This window comes from Nycticebus coucang, chromosome 11 (assembly GCF_027406575.1).
Source record: "Nycticebus coucang isolate mNycCou1 chromosome 11, mNycCou1.pri, whole genome shotgun sequence".
Lineage (NCBI taxonomy): Eukaryota > Metazoa > Chordata > Mammalia > Primates > Lorisidae > Nycticebus > Nycticebus coucang.
In genome coordinates, this window is record NC_069790.1 from 64,043,218 (window position 1) to 64,064,557 (window position 21,340).

A 21,340-nucleotide genomic window follows, 5' to 3' on the forward strand; every position below is an offset into this window, starting at 1 on the left:
TTGGGGCCCTGAAGACCTATATCTAAACCCATGGTCTTTAAAAATATATTTATTTATTTATTTATTTTTTATTGTTGGGGCTTCATTGAGGGTACAATAAGCCAGGTTACACTGATTGCAATTGTTAAGTAAAGTCCCTCTTGCAATCATGTCTTGCCCCCATAAAGTGTAACACACACCAAGGCCCCACTGCCCTCCCTCCGTCCCTCTTTCTGCTTTTCCTCCCCCCCCCATAACCTTAATTGTCATTAATTGTCCTCATATCAAAATTGAGTACATAGGACTCATGCTTCTCCATTCTTGTGATGCTTTACTAAGAATAATGTCTTCCACTTCCATCCAGGTTAATACGAAGGATGTAAGTCTCCATTTTTTTTAATGGCTGAATAGTATTCCATGGTATACATATACCACAGCTTGTTAATCCATTCCTGGGTTGGTGGGCATTTAGGCTGTTTCCACATTTTGGTGATTGTAAATTGAGCTGCAATAAATAGTCTGGTACAAGTGTCCTTATGATAAAAGGATTTCTTTCCTTCTGGGTAGATGCCCAGTAATGGGATTGCAGGATCAAACAGGAGGTCTAGCTTGAGTTTCTCCATACTTCCTTCCAGAAAGGTTGTACTAGTTTGCAGTCCCACCAGCAGTGTAAAAGTGTTCCCTTCTCTCCACATCCACGCCAGCATCTGCAGTTTTGAGATTTTGTGATGTGGGCCATTCTCACTGGGGTTAGATGCTATCTCAGGGTTGTTTTGATTTGCATTTCTCTAATATATAGAGATGATGAACATTTTTTCATGTGTTTGTTAGGCATTCCTCTGTCATCTTTAGAGAAAGTTCTATTCATGTCTCTTGCCCATTGATATATGGGATTGTTGGCTTTTTTCATGTGGATTAATTTGAGTTCTCTATAGATCCTAGTTATCAAGCTTTTGTGTGATTGAAAATATGCAAATATCCTTTCCCATTGTGTAGGTTGACTCTTTGCTTTGGTTATTGTCTCCTTAGCTGTACAGAAGCTTTTCAGTTTAATGAAGTCCCATTGGTTTATTTTTGTTGTTGTTGCAATTGCCATGGCAGTCTTCTTCATGAAGTCTTTCCCCAGGCCAATATATATTCTTCCAGTGTTTTTCCTATGCTTTCTTTGAGGGTTTTTATTGTTTCATGCCTTAAATTTAAGTCCTTTATCCATCTTGAATCAATTTTTGTGAGTGGGGAAAGGTGTGGGTCCAGTTTCAGTCTTTTACATGTAGACATCCAGTTCTCCCAACACCATTTATTGAATAGGGAGTCTTTCCCCCAAGGTATGTTCTTGTTTGGTTTATCAAAGATTAGGTGGTTGTAAGATGTTAGTTTCATTTCTTGGTTTTCAATTCGATTCCAAGTGTCTATGTCTCTGTTTTTGTGCCAGTACCATGCTGTCTTGACCACTATGGCTTTGTAGTACAGACTAAAATCTGGTATGCTGATGCCCCCAGCTTTATTTTTATTACTAAGAACTGCCTTAGCTATACGGGGTTTTTTCCGGTTCCATACAAAACGCAGAATCATTTTTTCCAAATCTTGAAAGTACGATGTTGGTATTTTGATAGGAATGGCATTGAATATGTAGATTACTTTGGGAAGTATAGACATGTTAACAATGTTGATCCTTCCCGTCCATGAGCATGGTATGTTCTTCCATTTGTTAATATCCTCTGCTATTTCCTTTCTGAGGATTTCATAGTTTTCTTTATAGAGGTCCTTCACCTCCTTCGTTAGGTATATTCCTAGGTATTTCATTTTCTTTGAAACTATGGTGAAGGGAGTTGTGTCCTTAATTAGCTTCTCATCTTGACTGTTATTGGTGTACACAAAGGCTACTGACTTGTGGACATTGATTTTATATCCTGAAACATTACTGTATTTTTTGATGACTTCTAGGAGTCTTGTGGTTGAGTCTTTGGGGTTCTCTAAGTATAAGATCATGTCGTCAGCAAAGAGGGAGAGTTTGACCTCCTCTGCTCCCATTTGGATTCCCTTTATTTCCTTGTCTTGCCTAATTGTATTGGCTAGAACTTCCGGCACTATGTTGAATAGTAAAGGTGACAGAGGACAACCTTGTCTGGTTCCAGTTCTAAGAGGAAAAGCTTTGAGTTTTACTCCATTCAGTAAAATATTGGCTGTGGGTTTGTCATAGATAGCTTCAATCAGTTTTAGAAATGTGCCACCTATGCCTATACTCTTCAGTGTTCTAATTAGAAAAGGATGCTGGATTTTATCAAATGCTTTTTCTGCATCTATTGAGAGGATCTCATGTGATCTTTATTTTTGCCTCTGTTAATATGGTGGATAACGTTTATGGACTTGCGTATGTTAAACCAGCCTTGCTTCCCTGGGATGAAGCCTACTTGATCATGATGAATGACTTTTTTGTTGATAAGCTGTAATCTACTGGCTAGGATTTTGTTGAGAATTTTTGCATCTATATTCATGAGTGAGATTGGTCTGAAATTCTCGTTTTTGTTTGGGTCTTTTCCTGGTTTTGGTATCAGGTTGATGTTTGCTTTATAGAATGTGTTGGGGAAGATTCTTTCTTCCTCAATTTTTTGGAATAATTTCTGCAGTACAGGAATAAGCTCTTCCTTGAAGGTTTGATAGAATTCTGGAGTGAAGCCATCTGGACCAGGGCATTTTTTGGTTGGAAGATTTTTTATTGTTTCTTTGATCTCAGTGCTTGAAATTGGTCTGTTCAGGAACTCTATTTCTTCCTGGCTGAGTCTAGGGAGAGGGTGTGATTCCAAATATTGATCCATTTCCTTCACATTGTCAAATTTCTGGGCATAGAGTTTCTGGTAGTATTCAGAGATGATCTCTTGTATCTCTGTGGGATCAGTTGTTGTTTCCCCTTTATCATTTCTGATTGAGGTTACCAGAGATTTTACTTTTCTATTCCTCGTTATTTTGGGCAATGGTTTATCTATTTTATTAATTTTTTCAAAAAACCAACTCCTTGTTTCATTAATTTTCTGAATGATTCTTTTGTTTTCAATTTCATTGATCTCTGATTTGATTTTGGATATTTCTTTTCTTCTACTGACTTTAGGCTTAGATTGTTCTTCTTTTTCCAATTCCATAAGATCTCTTGTTGAGATTGTTGATGTGCTCTCTTTCTGTTTTTCGAATGTAGGCATCTAAAGCGATGAATTTTCCTCTCAAAACTGCTTTTGCAGTATCCCACAGTACTTGGTAGCTTGTGTCTTCATTGTAGTTATGCTCAAGGAATTTAATGATTTCCTGTTTTATTTCTTCCTGCACCCATCTGTTATTCAACAGAAGATTGTTTAATTTCCATGCCTTTGCGTGGGGTCGAGCATTTTTGTTCGAGTTGAGTTCCACCTTTAGTGCCTTATGATCTGAGAAGATACAAGGTAAAATTTTAATTCTTTTGATTCTGTTGATACTTGTTTTGTGTCCCAGGATATGATCAATTTTGGAGAATGTTCCATGGGGCGATGAGAAGAATGTATATTCTTTGTCTTTGGGGTGGAGTGTTCTGTATGCGTCTATCAAGCACTGTTGTTCTAGGGTCTCATTTAAATCTCTTATATCTTTGTTTAATTTCTGTTTCGAGGATCTGTCTAGCTCTGTAAGAGGAGTGTTAAAGTCCCCTGTTATTATGGTATTATCAGATATCATATTGCTCAGACTGAGTAAGGTCTGTTTCAAGAATCTGGGAGCATTTAAATTGGGTGCATAAATATTTAGAATTGAAATGTCTTCTTGTTGTATTTTTCCCTTGACCAATATAAAGTGACCATCTTTGTCTTTTTTGACTTTAGTTGCTTTAAATCCACATGTATCTGAAAATAAGATTGCAACTCCTCTTTTCTTCTGAATTCCATTTGCCTGAAAAATTATCTTCCAACCCTTGACTCGGAGCTTTAATTTGTCTTTTGAAGCCAGGCGTGTTTCTTGCAGACAGCAAATGGATGGCTTGTGTTTTTTAATCCAGTCAACCAATCTATGTCTCTTCAGTGGGGAATTCAAGCCATTAACATTTATTGAGATAATTGATAAGTGTGGTAGTATTCTATTCGTCTTATTTTGTGAGAGTCCATTGCTTAGTTTTATCTTTTGCATCAGTGAGGAGGTTAGATTCTGTCCTTTAATTTCTGAGTTCTTACTTTGCTGCCGATCCATTGCGGTGGTCAGTGTGCAGAACAGGTTGAAGTATTTCCTGTAGAGCTGGTCTTGTTGTGGTGAATTTCCTCAATGTTTGTATATCCATAAATGATTTGATTTCTCCGTCAGTTTTTAAGCTTAGCTTAGCAGGGTACAGAATTCTGGGCTGGAAATTGTTCTGTTTAAGTAGATTAAAGGTAGATGACCATTGTCTTCTTGCTTGGAAAGTTTCATTAGAGAAGTCTGCGGTCACTCTGATGGATTTGCCCCTGTAGGTCAACTGGCGCTTACTCCTGGCAGCTTGCAGAATCTTTTCTTTTGTCTTGACTTTGGACAGGTTCATCACAATGTGTCTTGGAGAAGCTCGGTTAGAGTTGAGGCGACCTGGGGTCTGATATCCCTCTGAAAGCAGTGTGTCAGAATCTTTGGTGATATTTGGGAAATTTTCTTTTATAATATTCTCTAGTGTGGCTTCCATTCCTCTGGGGCATTCTTCTTCCCCTTCTGGAATTCCTATAACTCGTATGTTGGAACGCTTCATAAAGTCCCATAATTCTGACAGTGAATGTTCTGCTTTCTCTCTCTTCTTGCCTCTTTTACTATCTGAGTTATCTCAAGAACTTTGTCTTCTACCTCTGAAATTCTTTCTTCTGCATGGTCTAACCTGTTGCTGATACTTTCCATTGCATCTTTAAGTTCCCTAATTGACTGTTTCTGTTCCTTCAGCTCTGCTATATCCTTTTTATATTCTTCATATTGTTCTTCTCTTAGTTAATTCTGTTTTTGGATTTCCTTTTGGTTATTTTCCACTTTATTAGCAGTTTCCTTCATTGTTTCCATCATTTCTTTCATTGTTTTCAACATGTGCATTCTAAATTCCCTTTCTGTCATTCCTAACATTTCTGTATAGGTGGAATCCTCTGCAGTAGCTACCTCATGGTCCCTTGGCGGGGTTGTTCTGGGCTGGTTCTTCATGTTGCCTGGAGTTTTCTGCTGATTCTTCCTCATGAGTGATTTCTTTTATCTGTTTCCTTGCCCTAATTTTCCTTTCACTTCCTCTTGATCTTTAAGTTCTCGTGCCTGTGGACTAAGGGTTACAGGACCAGAAGCGTGAGAAGGTTGAAGAGCAAAAAAGGGATGAAAGAAAGGAGGACCGAGTGATAAGAAAAAAGAAAAAGAAAAATAGAGAAAGGAGAGGGGGTGGGTAAAAGGAATAATGACAAAAAGAAGAGAGGCACAGAATGAGGGAGACAGAGCAATATAGGTGTACAGTAGGGTACTTTAACACAAGCTTAAAAAAACCCAGTTTTTAATAGGTGCCCAGTTGGGTGGTTCCCTTGAGGTCAGCAGCTCTTTGCTAACCTGATCAGACACAGTACCCTACCTCCACCAAGTAGAGAGGAAAGACAAAAATGCTATAAATCAAACCAAAACAAGCAAACAGAAAACTTTACAGGATAAAATTGGGTGAAAAACCAAATAATAGCGGTAGAAACCCTAGCAAAAATGAAGTTCTAGTTATTGAAAAAGGCAGCAATGGGAAATTATAATTAAACTAGAAAAATTGAGAAAGAAAAAGGATCTGTATGGAAAAGGTTGAAATTAAAAAACAAAACATCAACAACATCAAAATAAACAAAAAAAGACAACCAAACCAAAAAAAAAAAACAAAAACAAAAAAAACCCAAAACTAAAAACAAAGCAGTATGTATAAGTTATTGAATATTGTCTAGGCAACACGTGGTCTTCTGGGGTATGAGATGTTAATCACAGTTCTGATACGACTGGAGGCTGCTGATTTCTCAAATCCCAGCAGGTAGACACCCTAAATCTCTCTTCAGCCCACTTAAAAGGCACTTTGAACTTGTAAACTTGCTGAGCAGAAGCTTACCCAGGAAAGTGCTTGTCGCTGGAATCACTGCTAAAGTGGCTATCCACTTACCCAGTGTGCCAAAACCAGTCTCACTCTGCCCCTGAGGGTTAGGACTGCAAGGCGGCTAGGACCCCACCCTTAGGCTACTTGGTTGCTGGGTTACCAGCTCCCACCCAATTCTAGCTCTGCAACCCTGAGGGCGGAGCTTGCCGGGGCAGATCACTCACAATGGCTCCCTGTGACCCACAGCTAAACACTATTAGCTCCGTCTGGCTCAGCGGCTCAGACTGGGGCCCTAGACAACGGCCAAAGTTCTCCACACTCCCGCTCAGGCTCTCCCTAAGGCAATTCAACTGAGTGCCAAGTCCAAAGACACCAAAACAGTTCACAGGTAAGGCCTTTCTGGTTTGCAGTCTCACTGCTACTGAACTTACAGTTGCAGGCGGGTTTAGACAAATTGAACACACGCGACCACTTGCCGTTTTTCCACTGTTTTAGTCCTCCTCTTGGGGTCCAGAAGTCTCTCGCTGACTCCCTGTATCCTCAGAAGTGTGATGATAGGCAGATCCCAGCAGCCAGAGATGCCTGGAGTCCTATCTCCCCAGACTCAAGGTGCCCAGATGCAAGGAAGCTGTTACTTGGCCGCCATCTTGCTCCTGTCCCATATTTATTTATTTTTAAATTTCAGTTTAATATAAGGGTATAGACAGTTGGGTTACATTGTTTACATGTGTTAGGTAGCATCTGAGTGTTAGTTGAGTTCTTTACCCAGGAGGTGTGCCATCTACCTCTACCTCGTACCCATTAGGTGGGAGCTTACTGAGTCCCTCTCCACCTCTTCCCCCCCTCCTTCTACCCTTGAGCTTTTTATTTAAGTATATTGAAAAGAATGCAATTGAGTGTGAAAAGAATGATTTTTAAAGAAAACTTTAACTAAAGCATCTTTTAGCTTTCATATATTTCTTTCTTTCTTTTTTTTTTTTTTTTTGTAGTTTTGGCCGGGGCTGGGCTTGAACCCGCCACCTCCAGTATATGGGGCTGGTGCTCTACTCCTGAGCTACAGGCACTGCCCAGCTTTCATATATTTCAATTCTTAACAAATATTTTATTGTCAACTGAAGAATGATGAGGTTCATAAATTTAGAAAGGAGAGTTTTATTTCTCATAAAAGTTACAGTGTGTAGTCTGGCCATTTTGCAAGCTGAGAAGCATAGCTGAAAGCCAAAAACTAACACTTCTAGGGAATGGTAAAGAGAACAGGCCAGGTATGGTGGTTCACACCTGTAATCCTAGCACTCTAGGAGGCTGAGGTGGGTGGATCTCCTGAGCTCAGGAGTTCAGACCAGCCTTAGCAACAGTGAGACTGTCTCTACTCAAATTAGAAAAACTGGCCAGGTGTGGTGGCAGGCATCTGTAGTCCCAGCTGCTCAGATGCTTAGGTAAGAGGCAAGAGGATCGCTTGAGCCCAGGAGTTTGAAGTTGCCATGAGCTATGATGCCATAGCACTCTAGCCCAGGGTGCCAGAGGGAGATGCTGTCTCAAAGCAAAAAAAAAAAAGAAAAAGAGAGAAAAGGTATTTATTTTGAGTGGGGTGGCCAAATATATGTATTTAATGAGCTGTAGGAAGAGTCGTGAGTATTTATGAAAGAGAAATATACACATGCACAATTAAACTTCACACTCCTTTATCAGACCCTTGTTAAAAAATGGTGGTGTTAGCATGATCCAAGGACCAAGTTTTCAGCCCTCTGATGTCAAAAGGTAAAGCAAAGTTCATGAAAACTCTCTCTGCTCATCCTCTGTAGACTGGCCAGAACCACTCCATGATTGGTGGTCTCTAATCAAGAAGGAATACTGATCAGTTATACTACAAAAAGGGAGGGCCAGTCATGAAGTTGGTTTAAATCAGCAGTGGAGCAAGTCTTTCCAATGGGTTGGTTTTCTGTTTAACCCTTACAGAAGAAAGCCTAACAGTGATTAGGGAAGGAGAGGGTGTGATGAGGTGTGTACAATTTCCTATCACATCATGGCTGGGAACTCAGTTTTAAGGTTTCTTTGGGATCCCCTCGACCAAGATGGGGTATCTTCAGTCATTTGAGAGGCTTAGGATTTTATTTTTATTTCTCACTATTAATAATTCAATCTTTTAAAAATGTTTTACTGTTTTGTTTTCATTTAGTGAATTTTTCATTGTCACTGCTAAATCCAGGCAAACTTCTAGAAGAAGAAATGACGAGGTAATTGATATATATGTATATCTCAACATTTATGAGATGTACTTTTTTGTTTCATTTGAAAATAATTTCAAACTACAGGGGTTGTAAGAATATACAAGAGCCTCTTTATCCAGGTACGCCGATTGTTACCATTTGTGTGCCTACTCCCCAAGTTAAAATAAATGGCCTACATTATGGTCCTTTACTACAGAGTGGTTCCTAAGAATAAGGATATTTTCTTACATAACTGGTACAATTATCAACTTCAGTAAATTTAATTGATATTATACTTTTACATAATATACCATCTGTATTCCAGTTCATCTGCTGTAATGGTATTTATAGCATTTCTCGCTCTTTCCGTCTTCTCAGTAAAATCTCAAAAGTCCATAACATAACATTTATATGTTTGCATATCAGTTAATGTTGTTGATTATAATAAGTGTTATCTGTATGCAAAATCAGGCCTCACAGGCTTCTATCTGGACAGAGTTTATAAAATTAGATTTAAAAAAAAAAGATTTGAAAGTATTAAAATGTATTATTTTTAAAAGATACTAACTTTCTATTTATTTAGTTAAACCTTCATTTCAAATTAGTTTGAATTCATGACATTTTGTCATAATATTTAAAATTTTTTTTGAATTCTGACAAATAGCAAGTTTTTTTGATTCTTTGTATAAAGAATATAAAAATTTTTTAAAGAATATGAAAAAACTTATACTAAGAACCATTTCATGTTTGATTTGTTTATTCCTATATTTGTAGTACATGAATAGTAAGTAGTGAACTTTTTCAGTACAATAAGATATGCATGATTAGAATACAATTATGAAAGAAGGATTAAATTGTATTTACAGATTATCAGTTAAGAGTGAATCGTTTAAGTTATTTTTTGTCATTAACAAAAAAATCATGTTTCTTTGGCTAATAGTTCAAGTAAATAGACTTGCAATCAGGGAGCTCATCTTATAATTTGAGAAAAGAAAATTATTTTAAACTGCATAAGTTAGAATTTGTTATACTATCCTATATAGTCTTTGGGATCAGTTTATTAAAGTTACTGATTACCAATTCTGAAAATTTCTCCTGAAAGAGATGACTAGAGAACAGTATTTAAATATTACACTAAGAACAGAATTAAAGATTCTTTCTAATTATTTTCCAGATATGCATATTATTACTCAGGATTAGGTGCTGGAGTTCTTGTTGCGGCCTACATACAAGTTTCATTTTGGACTTTGGCAGCTGGCCGACAGATTAGGAAAATTAGGCAAGAGTTTTTTCATGCTATTCTACGACAGGAAATAGGCTGGTTTGACATCAATGATATCACTGAACTCAATACGCGACTGACAGAGTAAGTGCATTTTTAATGTCCCACTTACATAAAGAAGCTAATAACTGCGAAAATTTGTCAAGGGAAGATTTTAAATGTAAAAAATAACTAGTTAAGCATTTGACATATATTGGAAATAGGTCATCTGACAGTCATTTCTGACCATTTCTAGCCATTTCTAGCAGCATTCACAGCCTATGCCACCGTGTGTTTTCCATCTGTTAGCTTCCTCCCATTTGGTTAGTAGGTTCATTTGAACTCATAGCTCCTCCTTGTTTCTTGTGGATCTAACTACTTTAGGGCCTGACAGGTGCTAGACCCTCAATAAAGATTGTAAATGAATGAATGAACTAATCACAAAGAGACTTGCTTTAGCAATTGTTGACTCTTCACTTATTCAATAAATATTTGAGGGCCTATTATACGCTAAGCACCATTCAAGGTGTTTGTGATGTGTCAGTGAACAAAGCAAAGATCTCTGTCCTTTTGGTGCTTATGTTCCAGTAGGGGGAGATAGATGATAAACTTTTCCTGAGAGTCCTGGCAAGGGCGTCGTGAGCAAATGACATCAAAAAAGGAGGGGAGATCAGGGTATTTAGGCATCAGGAAGGATTTCAGAGGAATAACAGGGTCAGACTCTTTATTGTCAAAGACTCACACTGGCTGCTGTGTTGAGAATAGGGACAAGGGTAGAAGCAGAGACATCTTCTCTGTTACTTCCCCACAGTAGGAAATGCAGTAATACTTCCCTATGACTGTTCCCTATCATTCTTGCAATGCCTTTCCTAACTCATTCGTGCTTTTGACTCAAAATGTTAGCGCTTCTCTAATAGGATTGACTGTTGATATTATAGGATCAACTTTAATGATTCTAACTTCTTAGAAGCATAACTAATCCTGAATGTTTTTTGTGTGTAGTATTTTGGTGGGGAAAATATAATTAAAGAGGCTAAGACTTTGAAAGAGGCTTGCGGTGGTGTTAAGTTTTTCTTGTCTGTGTGTTTGTTAGACGTCTACTTCACCTTTTTGACTGAAGACCTCCTCCCTGTAACCATTTAGGTGTGATCTTTTTTAGTGACATCTCCAAAATCAGTGAAGGAATTGGTGACAAGGTTGGAATGTTCTTTCAAGCCGTAGCCACGTTTTTTGCAGGATTTATAGTGGGATTCATTAGAGGATGGAAACTCACCCTTGTAATAATGGCCATCAGCCCTATCCTGGGACTGTCAGCAGCCGTTTGGGCAAAGGTATGTGAGACCTGGGCATTTTCATCTTAACCCACACATACAGACGTTTGTAATATTCAGGAGTGTGGTACTTGTGCACATCTGTGATAAACGTAAGTGGAAACCACATCCAGAAGCATGTTAACATGGCATTTTAGGAAGGAAATTAGTATTTAATGCAGTGTTTTTCAACCTTTTTTATCTCACAGCATACTTGAACCTATAGTTAAGCTCCTGCAGCACACTTTATGTTGATTGGGGGGGGGGGTCAGTAAAAAAACCACTTTGCTTTGAACTTCTTTCAAAAGTAATTAGTGATCTGTATAAGTTTTTGTGGTTTACCTAAGATCCTCTCACAGCACACCAGTATGCTGCAGGACTCCGGTTGAAAAATCACTGGTTTAACGTGATTCAAAATTTCACAGGTCTTACCTCAACTGGAGATGTTTTGCATTGCTCTCATTTCTTTGATTTAATCTTTTTTGCCTAGTATTAGTTAAAAATAACATGGGGTCATGTCTTTATTTAAGGAAGCACAATTTAAAAATATATCATTCTTCCAAATATTACATGAACATAAAAGTTTTAAATTAGTTAATTTTTAATTGTTACCTGTGATAGACAAGTGGCACTCTGCCACTTTTGCCTTGCAACAAAACAAAGAAAACCTGCCTAAGGATTCAGCCAACACTTTGAAATTGAGAAATTTTCCTGGCAATTTTGCTCATTTTGAGGTTGATGAATTACTTAGGGAACTACTTGTATCTCTTTTCTTTTGATTTGTCCTGAAACATCTTGCTTAGCTATCTGATTAATAGTTAAACAGAATGTGCGTGAGTAGGTCTGGAAGTATGATTTTTACAGTAATGAACATGTACATAATTGTGACACAGTAAAGGAAAAGGTGATAAACCCTTTCAAAGCAGTGCAGTTGTATTTTAATTTACCTTGTAATTAACAGAGAAAAGATAGTAGATGTGGAATTTGACAGTGTTGCCAAAAAATGCTATCTAGAAAATTGTGTGTGGATTCTTTTTCCCCTTGACTACTCCTAGAGAACCTATCAGGGTGGGTCAGATCCAGCCTTTGTGGGAGGTAGGAGCAGCCGTTGCATCTAGTACCCTGTTTGTCATTTGCTGCCTGACTTTAATGTTTGGTGAAGGGTAGGGTTTGAAAAGAAAAAGTAGGTTAAAGAGTTGAGCAGACTGTCTTTTACCTTTTCTCCCCATACAAAAGTCATTACTGTTTCTCTTCTGTCCAGATTCTCTCGGCATTTAGTGACAAAGAACTAGCTGCCTATGCAAAAGCAGGTGCCGTGGCAGAAGAGGCTCTGGGGGCGATCAGGACCGTGATAGCTTTCGGGGGCCAGAACAAAGAGCTGGAAAGGTCAGGAAGGTTCTTTGTCCGCTAGTTCAAAGAACGCACTTTTATATTTTGTTACTCATTCTTTTGTGGTATGTGTTTATTACTTCCCTTTTCCTAATATGACCCCTTCCCCCTCCCAATATATAAATACTCCATACTGATAGCTGGAGCTTAATGTCTAGCTATAGAGCAGGGTTCCTTAATGTTCCAAGGACTCCTTCGGCCATCTGATAACACAAATGGACTCCCTTCTTAGAATAATGTTTTTAAATGCATAAAACAAATTATGTAAGGTTGCAAAGGAAACCAATTATTTTAAGGAGTGGTTATCAAAATATTTTGATTTGCTTTGAATCTTTACTCCTTTAATAACCATGAACTGGAATGTAGAAGAAAAAGACCTAAGGAAATGCTAACCTTCCAGTTACAGCCCATGGAGGTCCCCCACAAGGAGGAGGCAAGGTTTCCAACCTTGGCCTCTGGCTTCTAGCCTTACTGGTCCAGGATGAGTCTGGCAAACTTATCACCCCAGAGCAGGAGATAACTAAGCTGTTCTTGGTGGCTCTGGACTTAACACCCTAGGCCATTGCTTTAAAAAACAGTTATTAAGGAATGGTTGACACTGACAAATGAAACGCTGTATACACATACCAAATGTGTATACCTCAGTGAGTTTGGGGGATAAGTATACACCTGTGAAAAATCCTATTCTGCTTTAAGTAAATAAAATTATTTACCTTTTTATTTAAATAATAATATATAGTTGAGGTATGATTCCATATGAAGTGTTTTCTTTGGCTGTCCAACAGAACTAATGATACCTACAACTCTTTGAAATAAAAATTCAGTGGAAATTGTCCAGCACTTTAAACAATGATTCCTAATCCCCTCCATTTTTACTTTTCTACTCCTTAATCCCTCTTCAAAACCAACGTGTTTCTGGTTCTCTAACCTCTTCCTTTTTTCTCTCTCACTGCTGCTTCCTGTACACAATAGTCCACACAGACCACACTAACCCTCAGGTGGACCTCAGGATGTCAGTGTAATCAGTGCCGCTCCATTAGCCCCGGAGAGCGAGCCGCCTAAGTGAAGGTAATTAATTACAACATGCCCACTGCTGTCACTGGTGCCTTGTGTCACGTTGGGGCAGAAGTAAATCTTCCTGCACACACCTTGAGGCCAGCCACACAGGAGTAATCACAGTGCTGGACGTGGCCTGCTGGCTGTCTCCCCAGAGAGGCAGCCCTGCTCCAGGAACACAGCACCCCAGAGCAGGAGGGTAGCTGGGTGCTTTATGTAATCAAGGAGACCAACATCTGGGTGGCAGAATATATTTTTAAAAAATTAATGAATCCCCATGGGAATTTACATTTGGTTAAGCTGTAAAATGAAAAAAAAAGTGTTGGTTTTTTTGATCTAAAGAGAAATATCCTAATTTGTGTGTTATTTCCCTCCCCCCCCATGTCTCCTTTATATATCTGCTGGATTTATTTCCCCACTTTCAGGGAACCCGCATTAAATGTTATATACTCTTTGGGTAAAGCATGGAAAAGTAGATTTAATTTAATTTGATGTAAAGACATTATCATTTCTAACTTTATATCATTTGTAACTTTATATCAAATTCTAACAGCCAGTAATAAGCATTTGAGTTACTATTCAAAAATGTGATAGTAATAGAATGAGCAAAATTCAAGAGGAAATGAAAACCCAGTATAAATATAGTAATAATAATAGTAATTGATAGGAATTGTCAAGTTTGTCAACTATTTATTGCTTTATAAAGCAGTAATAACTGCTTTCTATAATTATCTATCAACCTCATAATTACATTGCAAGGTAGACGGTATTAACTGCATTTTGCAGATGATGAAAGTAAAATCTAGAAAAAAATGAGTAAATGCCCATATCCCTTAAGTAGTGACCATTTATGACCTTGTACTTGGCTTAAAAGATGAAGATCAGGCTCGGCGCCTGTAGCTCCGTTACTAGGGTGCTAGCCATGTACACTGGAACTGGTGGGTTTGAATCCAGCCTGGGCTTGCCAAACAACAATGACAACTATAACCAAAAAATAGGCAGGCATTGTGGCGGGCACCGGTAGTCCCAGCTACTTGGGAGGCTGAGGCAAGAGAATCGCTTAAGCCCAAGAGTTTGAGGTTGCTGTGAGCTGTGACGTCATGGCACTCTACCCAGGATGACAGCTTGAGACTCTGTCTCAAAAAAAAAAAAAGAAAAAAAAAAGATAAAGATCAGCCTGATTAAAAAAAAAAAAAAAAAATGAAGGGCGGCGCCTGTGGCTCAAAGGAGTAGGGTGCCAGCCCCATATACCAGAGGTGGCAGGTTCAAACCTGGACCCGGCCAAAAACTGCAAAAAAAAATAAAAGAAAGAAAAGAAGAAGCCCAAGTTTGTGCACAAGCAAAATTTATGTCCCTCACATAATGGGCATGAAGGAGATTTTCTTTTCTCCAAAGACTAGACATTGACCTAAGTTAAGAATCTGTTTAAGAGGCCCACTAGTGGGCCGGGCTGAAACAAGTGGATTGCTTGAGCTCAGGAGTTTGAGACCAGCCTGAGTAAGAGTGAAATCCCTTCTCTAAAAACAGCCGGGAATTGTGGCAGGTGCCTATAGTCCCAGCTACTTGAGAGGCTGAGGCAAGAGGATAGCTTGAGCCCAAGAGTTTGAGCTATGATGCCATGGCACTCTACCAAGAACGACAAAGTAAGACTCCGTCTCAAAAAAAAAAAAAGAAGAGCCCAATAGTGTTTACAATCAACTCTTGTTGGCTTCGCTTCTCTCCTAACTCAACCCTGACTTGTGATGCTGGCATAAAGGTGATGAGAGAGCTCTTCCATATCCCAGGTGTGAGATTTCAATTCTGGCACAGCCAAAGGAACATTGGTTGGCCACGTAGGCACCAAAGGAGATGGGTCCAGGCCAGTAAGGAGAAGACTTGGATGTATTGTAATCTTGGCTGATCCTGAAATGGTTCAATTCCAGAAAGCTGGGTCTTACTATGGTTTTGTTACCCTGATTGCTTTGTTATTAATACTTAAACCTCCAAAGAAAGAGATGAGATTAGGCATCGTTATTCTTCATTACAATGTTTCCTCTCTTGTTTTCTGGTAGGTATAAGAAACATTTAGAAAAAGCCAAAGAGATTGGAATTAAAAAAGCTATTTCAGCAAACATTTCCATGGGCATCGCCTTCCTGTTAATATACGCGTCCTATGCTCTGGCCTTCTGGTATGGATCCACTCTAGTTATATCAAAAGAATATACTATCGGAAATGCTATGACAGTAAGTAGTTTTCCTAATATTTATGAAGCCTCTGAAAGTATGGTTTCTCCATCTTCCTTCTCTATTCTTTCATTTCCCTCCTTTTTGAAGGCTGAGCACGATTATAGGTTTTGGTCTTTTGATGAATGTTTGCTCTGTCTGTGGGCAGAGCTGGCTTTCTAGAATACACAAGGCGTAATTATGACTGTGGGCAAGGAAAAAGGTTGTGGTTAGAGCATTTGAGAAATATGTACAACATACGAAAAGAAATAAAAATGAAATAAATTATGGATGAACAAATATGAAGTCCTCCTTATTCTGCTTTAAGTTTCTTATATAGGAAGTAAACATTTTTATTATAGGTCATTGTAAAAGAGAACATTAAATCTACATCACTTAAAACATCAGCTATCTCAAATACAAAAAGAGAAGTTGCACATGTGTTTTTCTTTTGCTTTTGCTTTTTTCTTTTTGTTTGTTTGTTTGTTTGTTTTTGAGACAGGGTCTCACTCCATTGCCTGAGTTAGAATACAGTGGCATCATCATAGTTCACTGCAACCTTAAACGCCTGGGTTCAAATGGTCCACCTGCCTCACCTTTCTCGGTAGCAGCAGAGACTGCAGGAGCATATCAAAAGACCTGGCTAATTTTTCTGGGTTTTGTAGGGTGGCAACTCACTATGTTGCCCAGGCTGGTTTCAAACTCCTGACTTCAAGTGATCTTCCTGCATTAGCCTCCCAAAGCATGGAGATTATAGGCACGAACCACAATGCCTGGCTATTTTTCTTTATCAAAAATGAATATAGCTTCATTTTATGGTAATAAAAGTAATATATACTAATTATACAAAGGATTATAATACAGAATCTTTAAAATTAAAATTACTTATAATCTAACAATTTACATATATTGGATGATAATTTTTGGTATATTTCTTCCAGATCATTTTCTATATATACACACATTTTTTTCTTTCAAAATGGGAAACATATTATAGATACCTCTTATAACCTTGGTTTTTTTGTTTGTTTGTTTTGAGACACACTCTCACTTTGTCACCCTGGGTAAAGTGTTGTGGCGTCACAGCTCACAGTAACCTCAAAACTCTTGGGCTTAAACAATTCTCTTGCCTTAGCCTCCCAAGTAGCTAGGACTACAGGTGCCTGCCACAATACCCAGCTATTTTTATTTTTTGGTTGTAGTCGTCATTGTTGTTTGGCAGGCCTGGGCTGGATTCGAAACCACCAACTCCAGTGTATGTGTCTGGCACCCTAGCTGCTGAGCTACAGGCACCGAGCCCTCTTGTAACCTTTTTAATAAATATATTATATATACATTTTTGTAACCTATTTTTTTTTTGAGACAGAGTGTCACTTTGTCACCATTGGTCTCATAGCTCATAGTAACCTCAAAACCTTGGGTTCAAGCGATTCTCTTCCCTCAGCCTCCTGGTAGCTAGGACTATAGGCGCCTGCCATAATATCCTACTATTTTTAGAAATGGGGTCTTACTGTTGCTCAGGCTGGTCTGGAACTCCTGAGCTCAGGCAATCCACCCACCTTGGCCTCCCAGAGTGCTAGGATTACAGGCGTGAGCCACTGTGCCCAGCCCTTTTGTAACCTTTTTTTATAAACTAGCAATATTTTATAATCATCTTCCATGTCAGTGGACATCATAATAATATGTAACCCATTTAAATAGAAAGATTTTAAAACCTGCACTTCCCAATATTCCTAAACAGAGGATACTGATCATAATTTGGTTCTTGGATGATGATTTAGGGTCAAATTATGAAAATTAATATTTTCAAAATGTTTTGTATAGTGGTATCTTCAGACTTCATTTAGGGTTGAGGGCTGTGGCTAGATGAGCTTTTGTTATTGCTATGTCTATTTTTTCCCACTTCTCTTCTCCTCTCTGGCTGTCAGTTTAGAAGCATTCCACTTTATTTCACTTCCTCATTTCCTGCTGATGTTTTATGAAGGAGGGAGGCTGAATCCTGACTGTGCCATTCACCTTTTGTGATGAGTTTGTCCTGTCTGGCTTTAGTTGCCTATTTGAGTATGTGGATGATGACACTCCTCCCTAGGGCTGAGAGGGCTGAGAATTCCCCAGGAAAGGGGTCCAAGCAAAGCCCTCTGCATAAAGGACAGGGCCTCTATTGCATTAGCTTTGTAACATCTATTTTGGTGGAGATATTTTTTTCTTTGTTACTGGGTCATATCTATATACTAAAAGTAATAGATAGATATTTGATAGACTGATACCTTGAGTTTGGGGCATGTGAAATGTTACTATCTTTTGAGAAAAGCCAAACTATATGTGGAAGTTGTACCATCCTCAAAGAGAAAAGAGTTAATTTCTCTCATTTATGTTTTTCTTTTTTAAGTTATGCTGTGTATATTGTCGAAATTCTTAAAGCTATATTCTGGGCTTTTCTATATCAATTCATTTTCATAGTGAAAAAAAAAAATACGAAGGGAACTGTGTTAATGAAGCTATGGTTCCCAACCCCGGGGCCGAGGACCAATCCGTGGCCAGATAGGAACTGAGCCACACAGCAGGAGGTGACTGGAGAGTAAGCAAGAGATGCTTTATCTGCATTTACAACCATTCCCTGTGGGCTCTCGTCACTCACGTCACTGCCCAAGCTTCTCCTGCTGTCAGATCATTGGCAGCATTAGGGTCTCACAAGTGCATGAACCCCAGTATAAACTGCTCATGTAAAGGATCTAGGGTAAGCGCCCCTTATGAGCAGCTCATGCCTGATAATCTGAGGTGGAGCTGAGGACATATACAACATACTTTGAGCATCATTGTCTCCCATCACCCCCAGATGGGATAGTCCAGTTTCAGGAAAACAAGCTCAGGGCTCCCACTGATTCTGTTTTCTGGTGAGTTGTGTAATTATTTCATTACTATTTCATTGTTACTATGTAACAATAACAAAAATAAAGTGCACAATACACCCAATGTGCTTGTGTCATCTGGAGACCATACCTACCCTCTCCTCATCCATGGAAAAATTGTCTTCCATGAAACTGGCCCCTGGTGCCAAAAAGGTTGAGAACTGCTGATGTAAAGGAATTAACAAACAGTGCACGTGGGAGTGATTTAGTGTTTAGTAATGTATGAACTGTTACTTTTTATGGTATAAATATTAAAAATGAATAAATATATGTATATATATATATATGTAAAATGGTGTTCTTTTAGGAAAATTCCATGAGGCGAAAACTTACCATGTTTCATATTGAACATTCCGTGCAATTCCACGCAGAGTCAGAGGAATCATATAGGACAGAGTAACAATACTGATGGAAAATGTTTCTGCAAGGTAGTATTAGCTTCAGATTCGACAAAATAAGTTTGAAAAATCTTTCCAACTGTACACCTGAATGGGAAGAGCAACATATAGTCTGGAAAATGACACCATTTATTTTTGAGGTTGGAGAAACCCATTTGGGCAATGAAATGCTTCATGAACTTTGTAAATATTGCTCTTGTACTAAAAAAAAAAAAGTTTAAAGTATAAACCTAAATCCAATCCTTTGTGTAGTATGTTAAAGAAATCACATTATAGATGTCAGAACGTGATTTCTAACTTTCCCTCATGTTCTTTTGCTCAGGTCTTTTTCTCAATCCTGATAGGAGCTTTCAGTGTTGGTCAGGCCGCACCGTGTATTGATGCGTTTGCCAACGCAAGAGGAGCTGCATATGCAATCTTTGACATTATTGATAATGTAAGTCATGTATTACTTTAATGTGGAAAACATCTTTGAGGCTTAGATAATTAAATCTGGCTTTACATTCTATATTTTTGCATCAACTGTGTTGAATAAATGGTCCTGACTACAGTGAAATTTAGTTATATGAAATTAATGATCTCCTCTTACTAATGAATGAAACAAAAATGCCTCATTGATATTTCTGTAAGTTTACTTTAGATAATATAATACTGATCTCATTTTGGAAAAGTTCGCCTGCACTAGTATATTATTAATACAGTACAGAGCAAAAATGTTTCTCTTCCTAATTTTTCTCTTTGTTTCTTTCATGTTGTGGTCAAACTGAGATTATGATTTTTATGTGGGATAGGAGGGGGGGTGAAATTGACTGTATATTTTGCTGTAGGTTGACCTTCCCCAAAATTATCCCTGCATGCTTGATACTATTTTGAACCAACTGTATTGACTAAATTGAACTGACTACAGTGAAAAAGAAAATAGTTTTGGGTGGCACCTGTGGCTCAAAGGGGTAGGGCGCTGGGCCCATATGCCAGAGGTGGTGAGTTCAAACCCAGCCCCGGCCAAAAACTGCAAAAAAAAAAAAAAAAAGAAAAGAACATGCCAAAGTATGCTACTCAGATTAAATGTAAAGCAGGTAACTGACATTTTATAATTTAATCTAAGCCACATCTCCTTTTTTATTGATCCAAGACGTGAAAAAAGTTCTCAGCTTCTGAATATATTTGGAAGTTTGCATTGTTCCTAAATAATTTTCTGGTAATCAATCAGTTAGTCTTCTCAACCCAATCTATTACTTTTATTAATTAGGAATAATTTCCACTAAATGCTGAAAATGCCTGGCTATATCAATTATGTTATGTTTTTGTTATTGCAGTTGTATAAATATGCATATCTGGCCATTTAGAAAATTGATGAGGACATGCCAAAAAATTAAAATGAAATATTATGTGAAATAAAATAGAATATTTCTTATGTACTTTCCAGGAAAAGCCTTTTATCTGAAAAGGGACTATTTCCTTAAACAACACATTATATACAGATACACAGGTACACACACAATCTTTACCTGGGGATCTGTCTCACATGAAGGAGATTGTGCTATTCTGGGTCCTGTTTTTGGAATTTACTGAATCATATTCCTTAAAAATGCAATTGTTTGTCCTATCATGGAATAGTCATTAAATTTTGTTTTATTTAGAATCCTAAAATTGACAGTTTTTCAGAGAGAGGACACAAACCAGACAGCATCAAAGGGAATTTGGAGTTCAGTGATGTTCATTTTTCTTATCCTGCTCGAGCTAATGTCAAGGTACTGTACGTAATATTTATAGGAATTCCTAACTCAGATGGATTATTTAATTATCTCAAAGAATAAAGTCTCTATTATTTTGATATTTATATGCTTTTTTCTAAGGGGTTATTTTTCCTTTTTGATATATTTTTTCGAATGGAATTGAATTACTCTCTTTTTAGAGCTTTGTTATGAAGTGTGTCCTTTTTCTCGTTTCCCTCACAGATCTTGAAGGGCCTCAACCTAAAAGTACAGAGTGGGCAGACGGTGGCTCTGGTTGGAAGCAGTGGCTGTGGGAAAAGTACCATGGTCCAGCTGATACAGAGGCTCTATGACCCTGATGAGGGTACGGTAAGTGGGAAGAACTAAGTTCTCCAAAGTGGGGTGCTGGGTACAAACTGGCCCCTTGAAATTAGTTTTTTAGCAACAAATCTGCTTGTGAATCCAGTTTTTGTAAAGAGGCATTACAAAATTGCAATGCACATGGATAATGCAATCATACCTTTGGAGTGGTTTAACAAGTATATTCAATAAAAGCCTTAAAGAACATAGAAGCTAGGCAATTCTATACTGTTCCAACTAAACTTTTCATAACCCATCAATTACTGGAAAATAGTGATCTAAACTACTGAGAGAATTATTTTCAAAGAGTTATTGGGTTTGGTCAAACATATTCCATATAGCAATTGTTGACAATCAGGGTTACCAGATTATTTTAGGACAGCAATTAAATTCATTAAAGACAATTAAGTTTTCCTAAACTTTGGAATATCTAAAGGGGAAAGTGGGATAGTCTCTTAAGAAACGTCCGGAAACATGGGTGACAATAATAGAC

General features: G+C 38.0%; 1 protein-coding gene across 7 annotated transcripts in view; it reads left to right on the plus strand.

Annotated features, from left to right (window-relative positions):
• ABCB4 (ATP binding cassette subfamily B member 4) overlaps positions 1 to 21,340 on the plus strand; it is an 87,256-nt gene that overhangs the window by 14,388 nt on the left and 51,528 nt on the right. For 4 of the 7 annotated variants that reach the window (XM_053608864.1, XM_053608866.1, XM_053608865.1 and 1 more), the window contains 8 exons: positions 8,217 to 8,274; positions 9,422 to 9,613; positions 10,668 to 10,839; positions 12,080 to 12,204; positions 15,315 to 15,486; positions 19,095 to 19,208; positions 20,413 to 20,523; positions 20,731 to 20,856. In XM_053608864.1, coding sequence (XP_053464839.1) covers positions 8,217 to 8,274; positions 9,422 to 9,613; positions 10,668 to 10,839; positions 12,080 to 12,204; positions 15,315 to 15,486; positions 19,095 to 19,208; positions 20,413 to 20,523; positions 20,731 to 20,856 — 1,070 coding nt within the window. Of the gene's footprint in view, positions 1 to 8,216; positions 8,275 to 9,421; positions 9,614 to 10,667; positions 10,840 to 12,079; positions 12,205 to 13,181; positions 13,276 to 15,314; positions 15,487 to 19,094; positions 19,209 to 20,412; positions 20,524 to 20,730; positions 20,857 to 21,340 lie in introns of those variants that run through there. The other 3 variants (XM_053608868.1, XM_053608869.1, XM_053608870.1) reach the window with 3 other exon arrangements.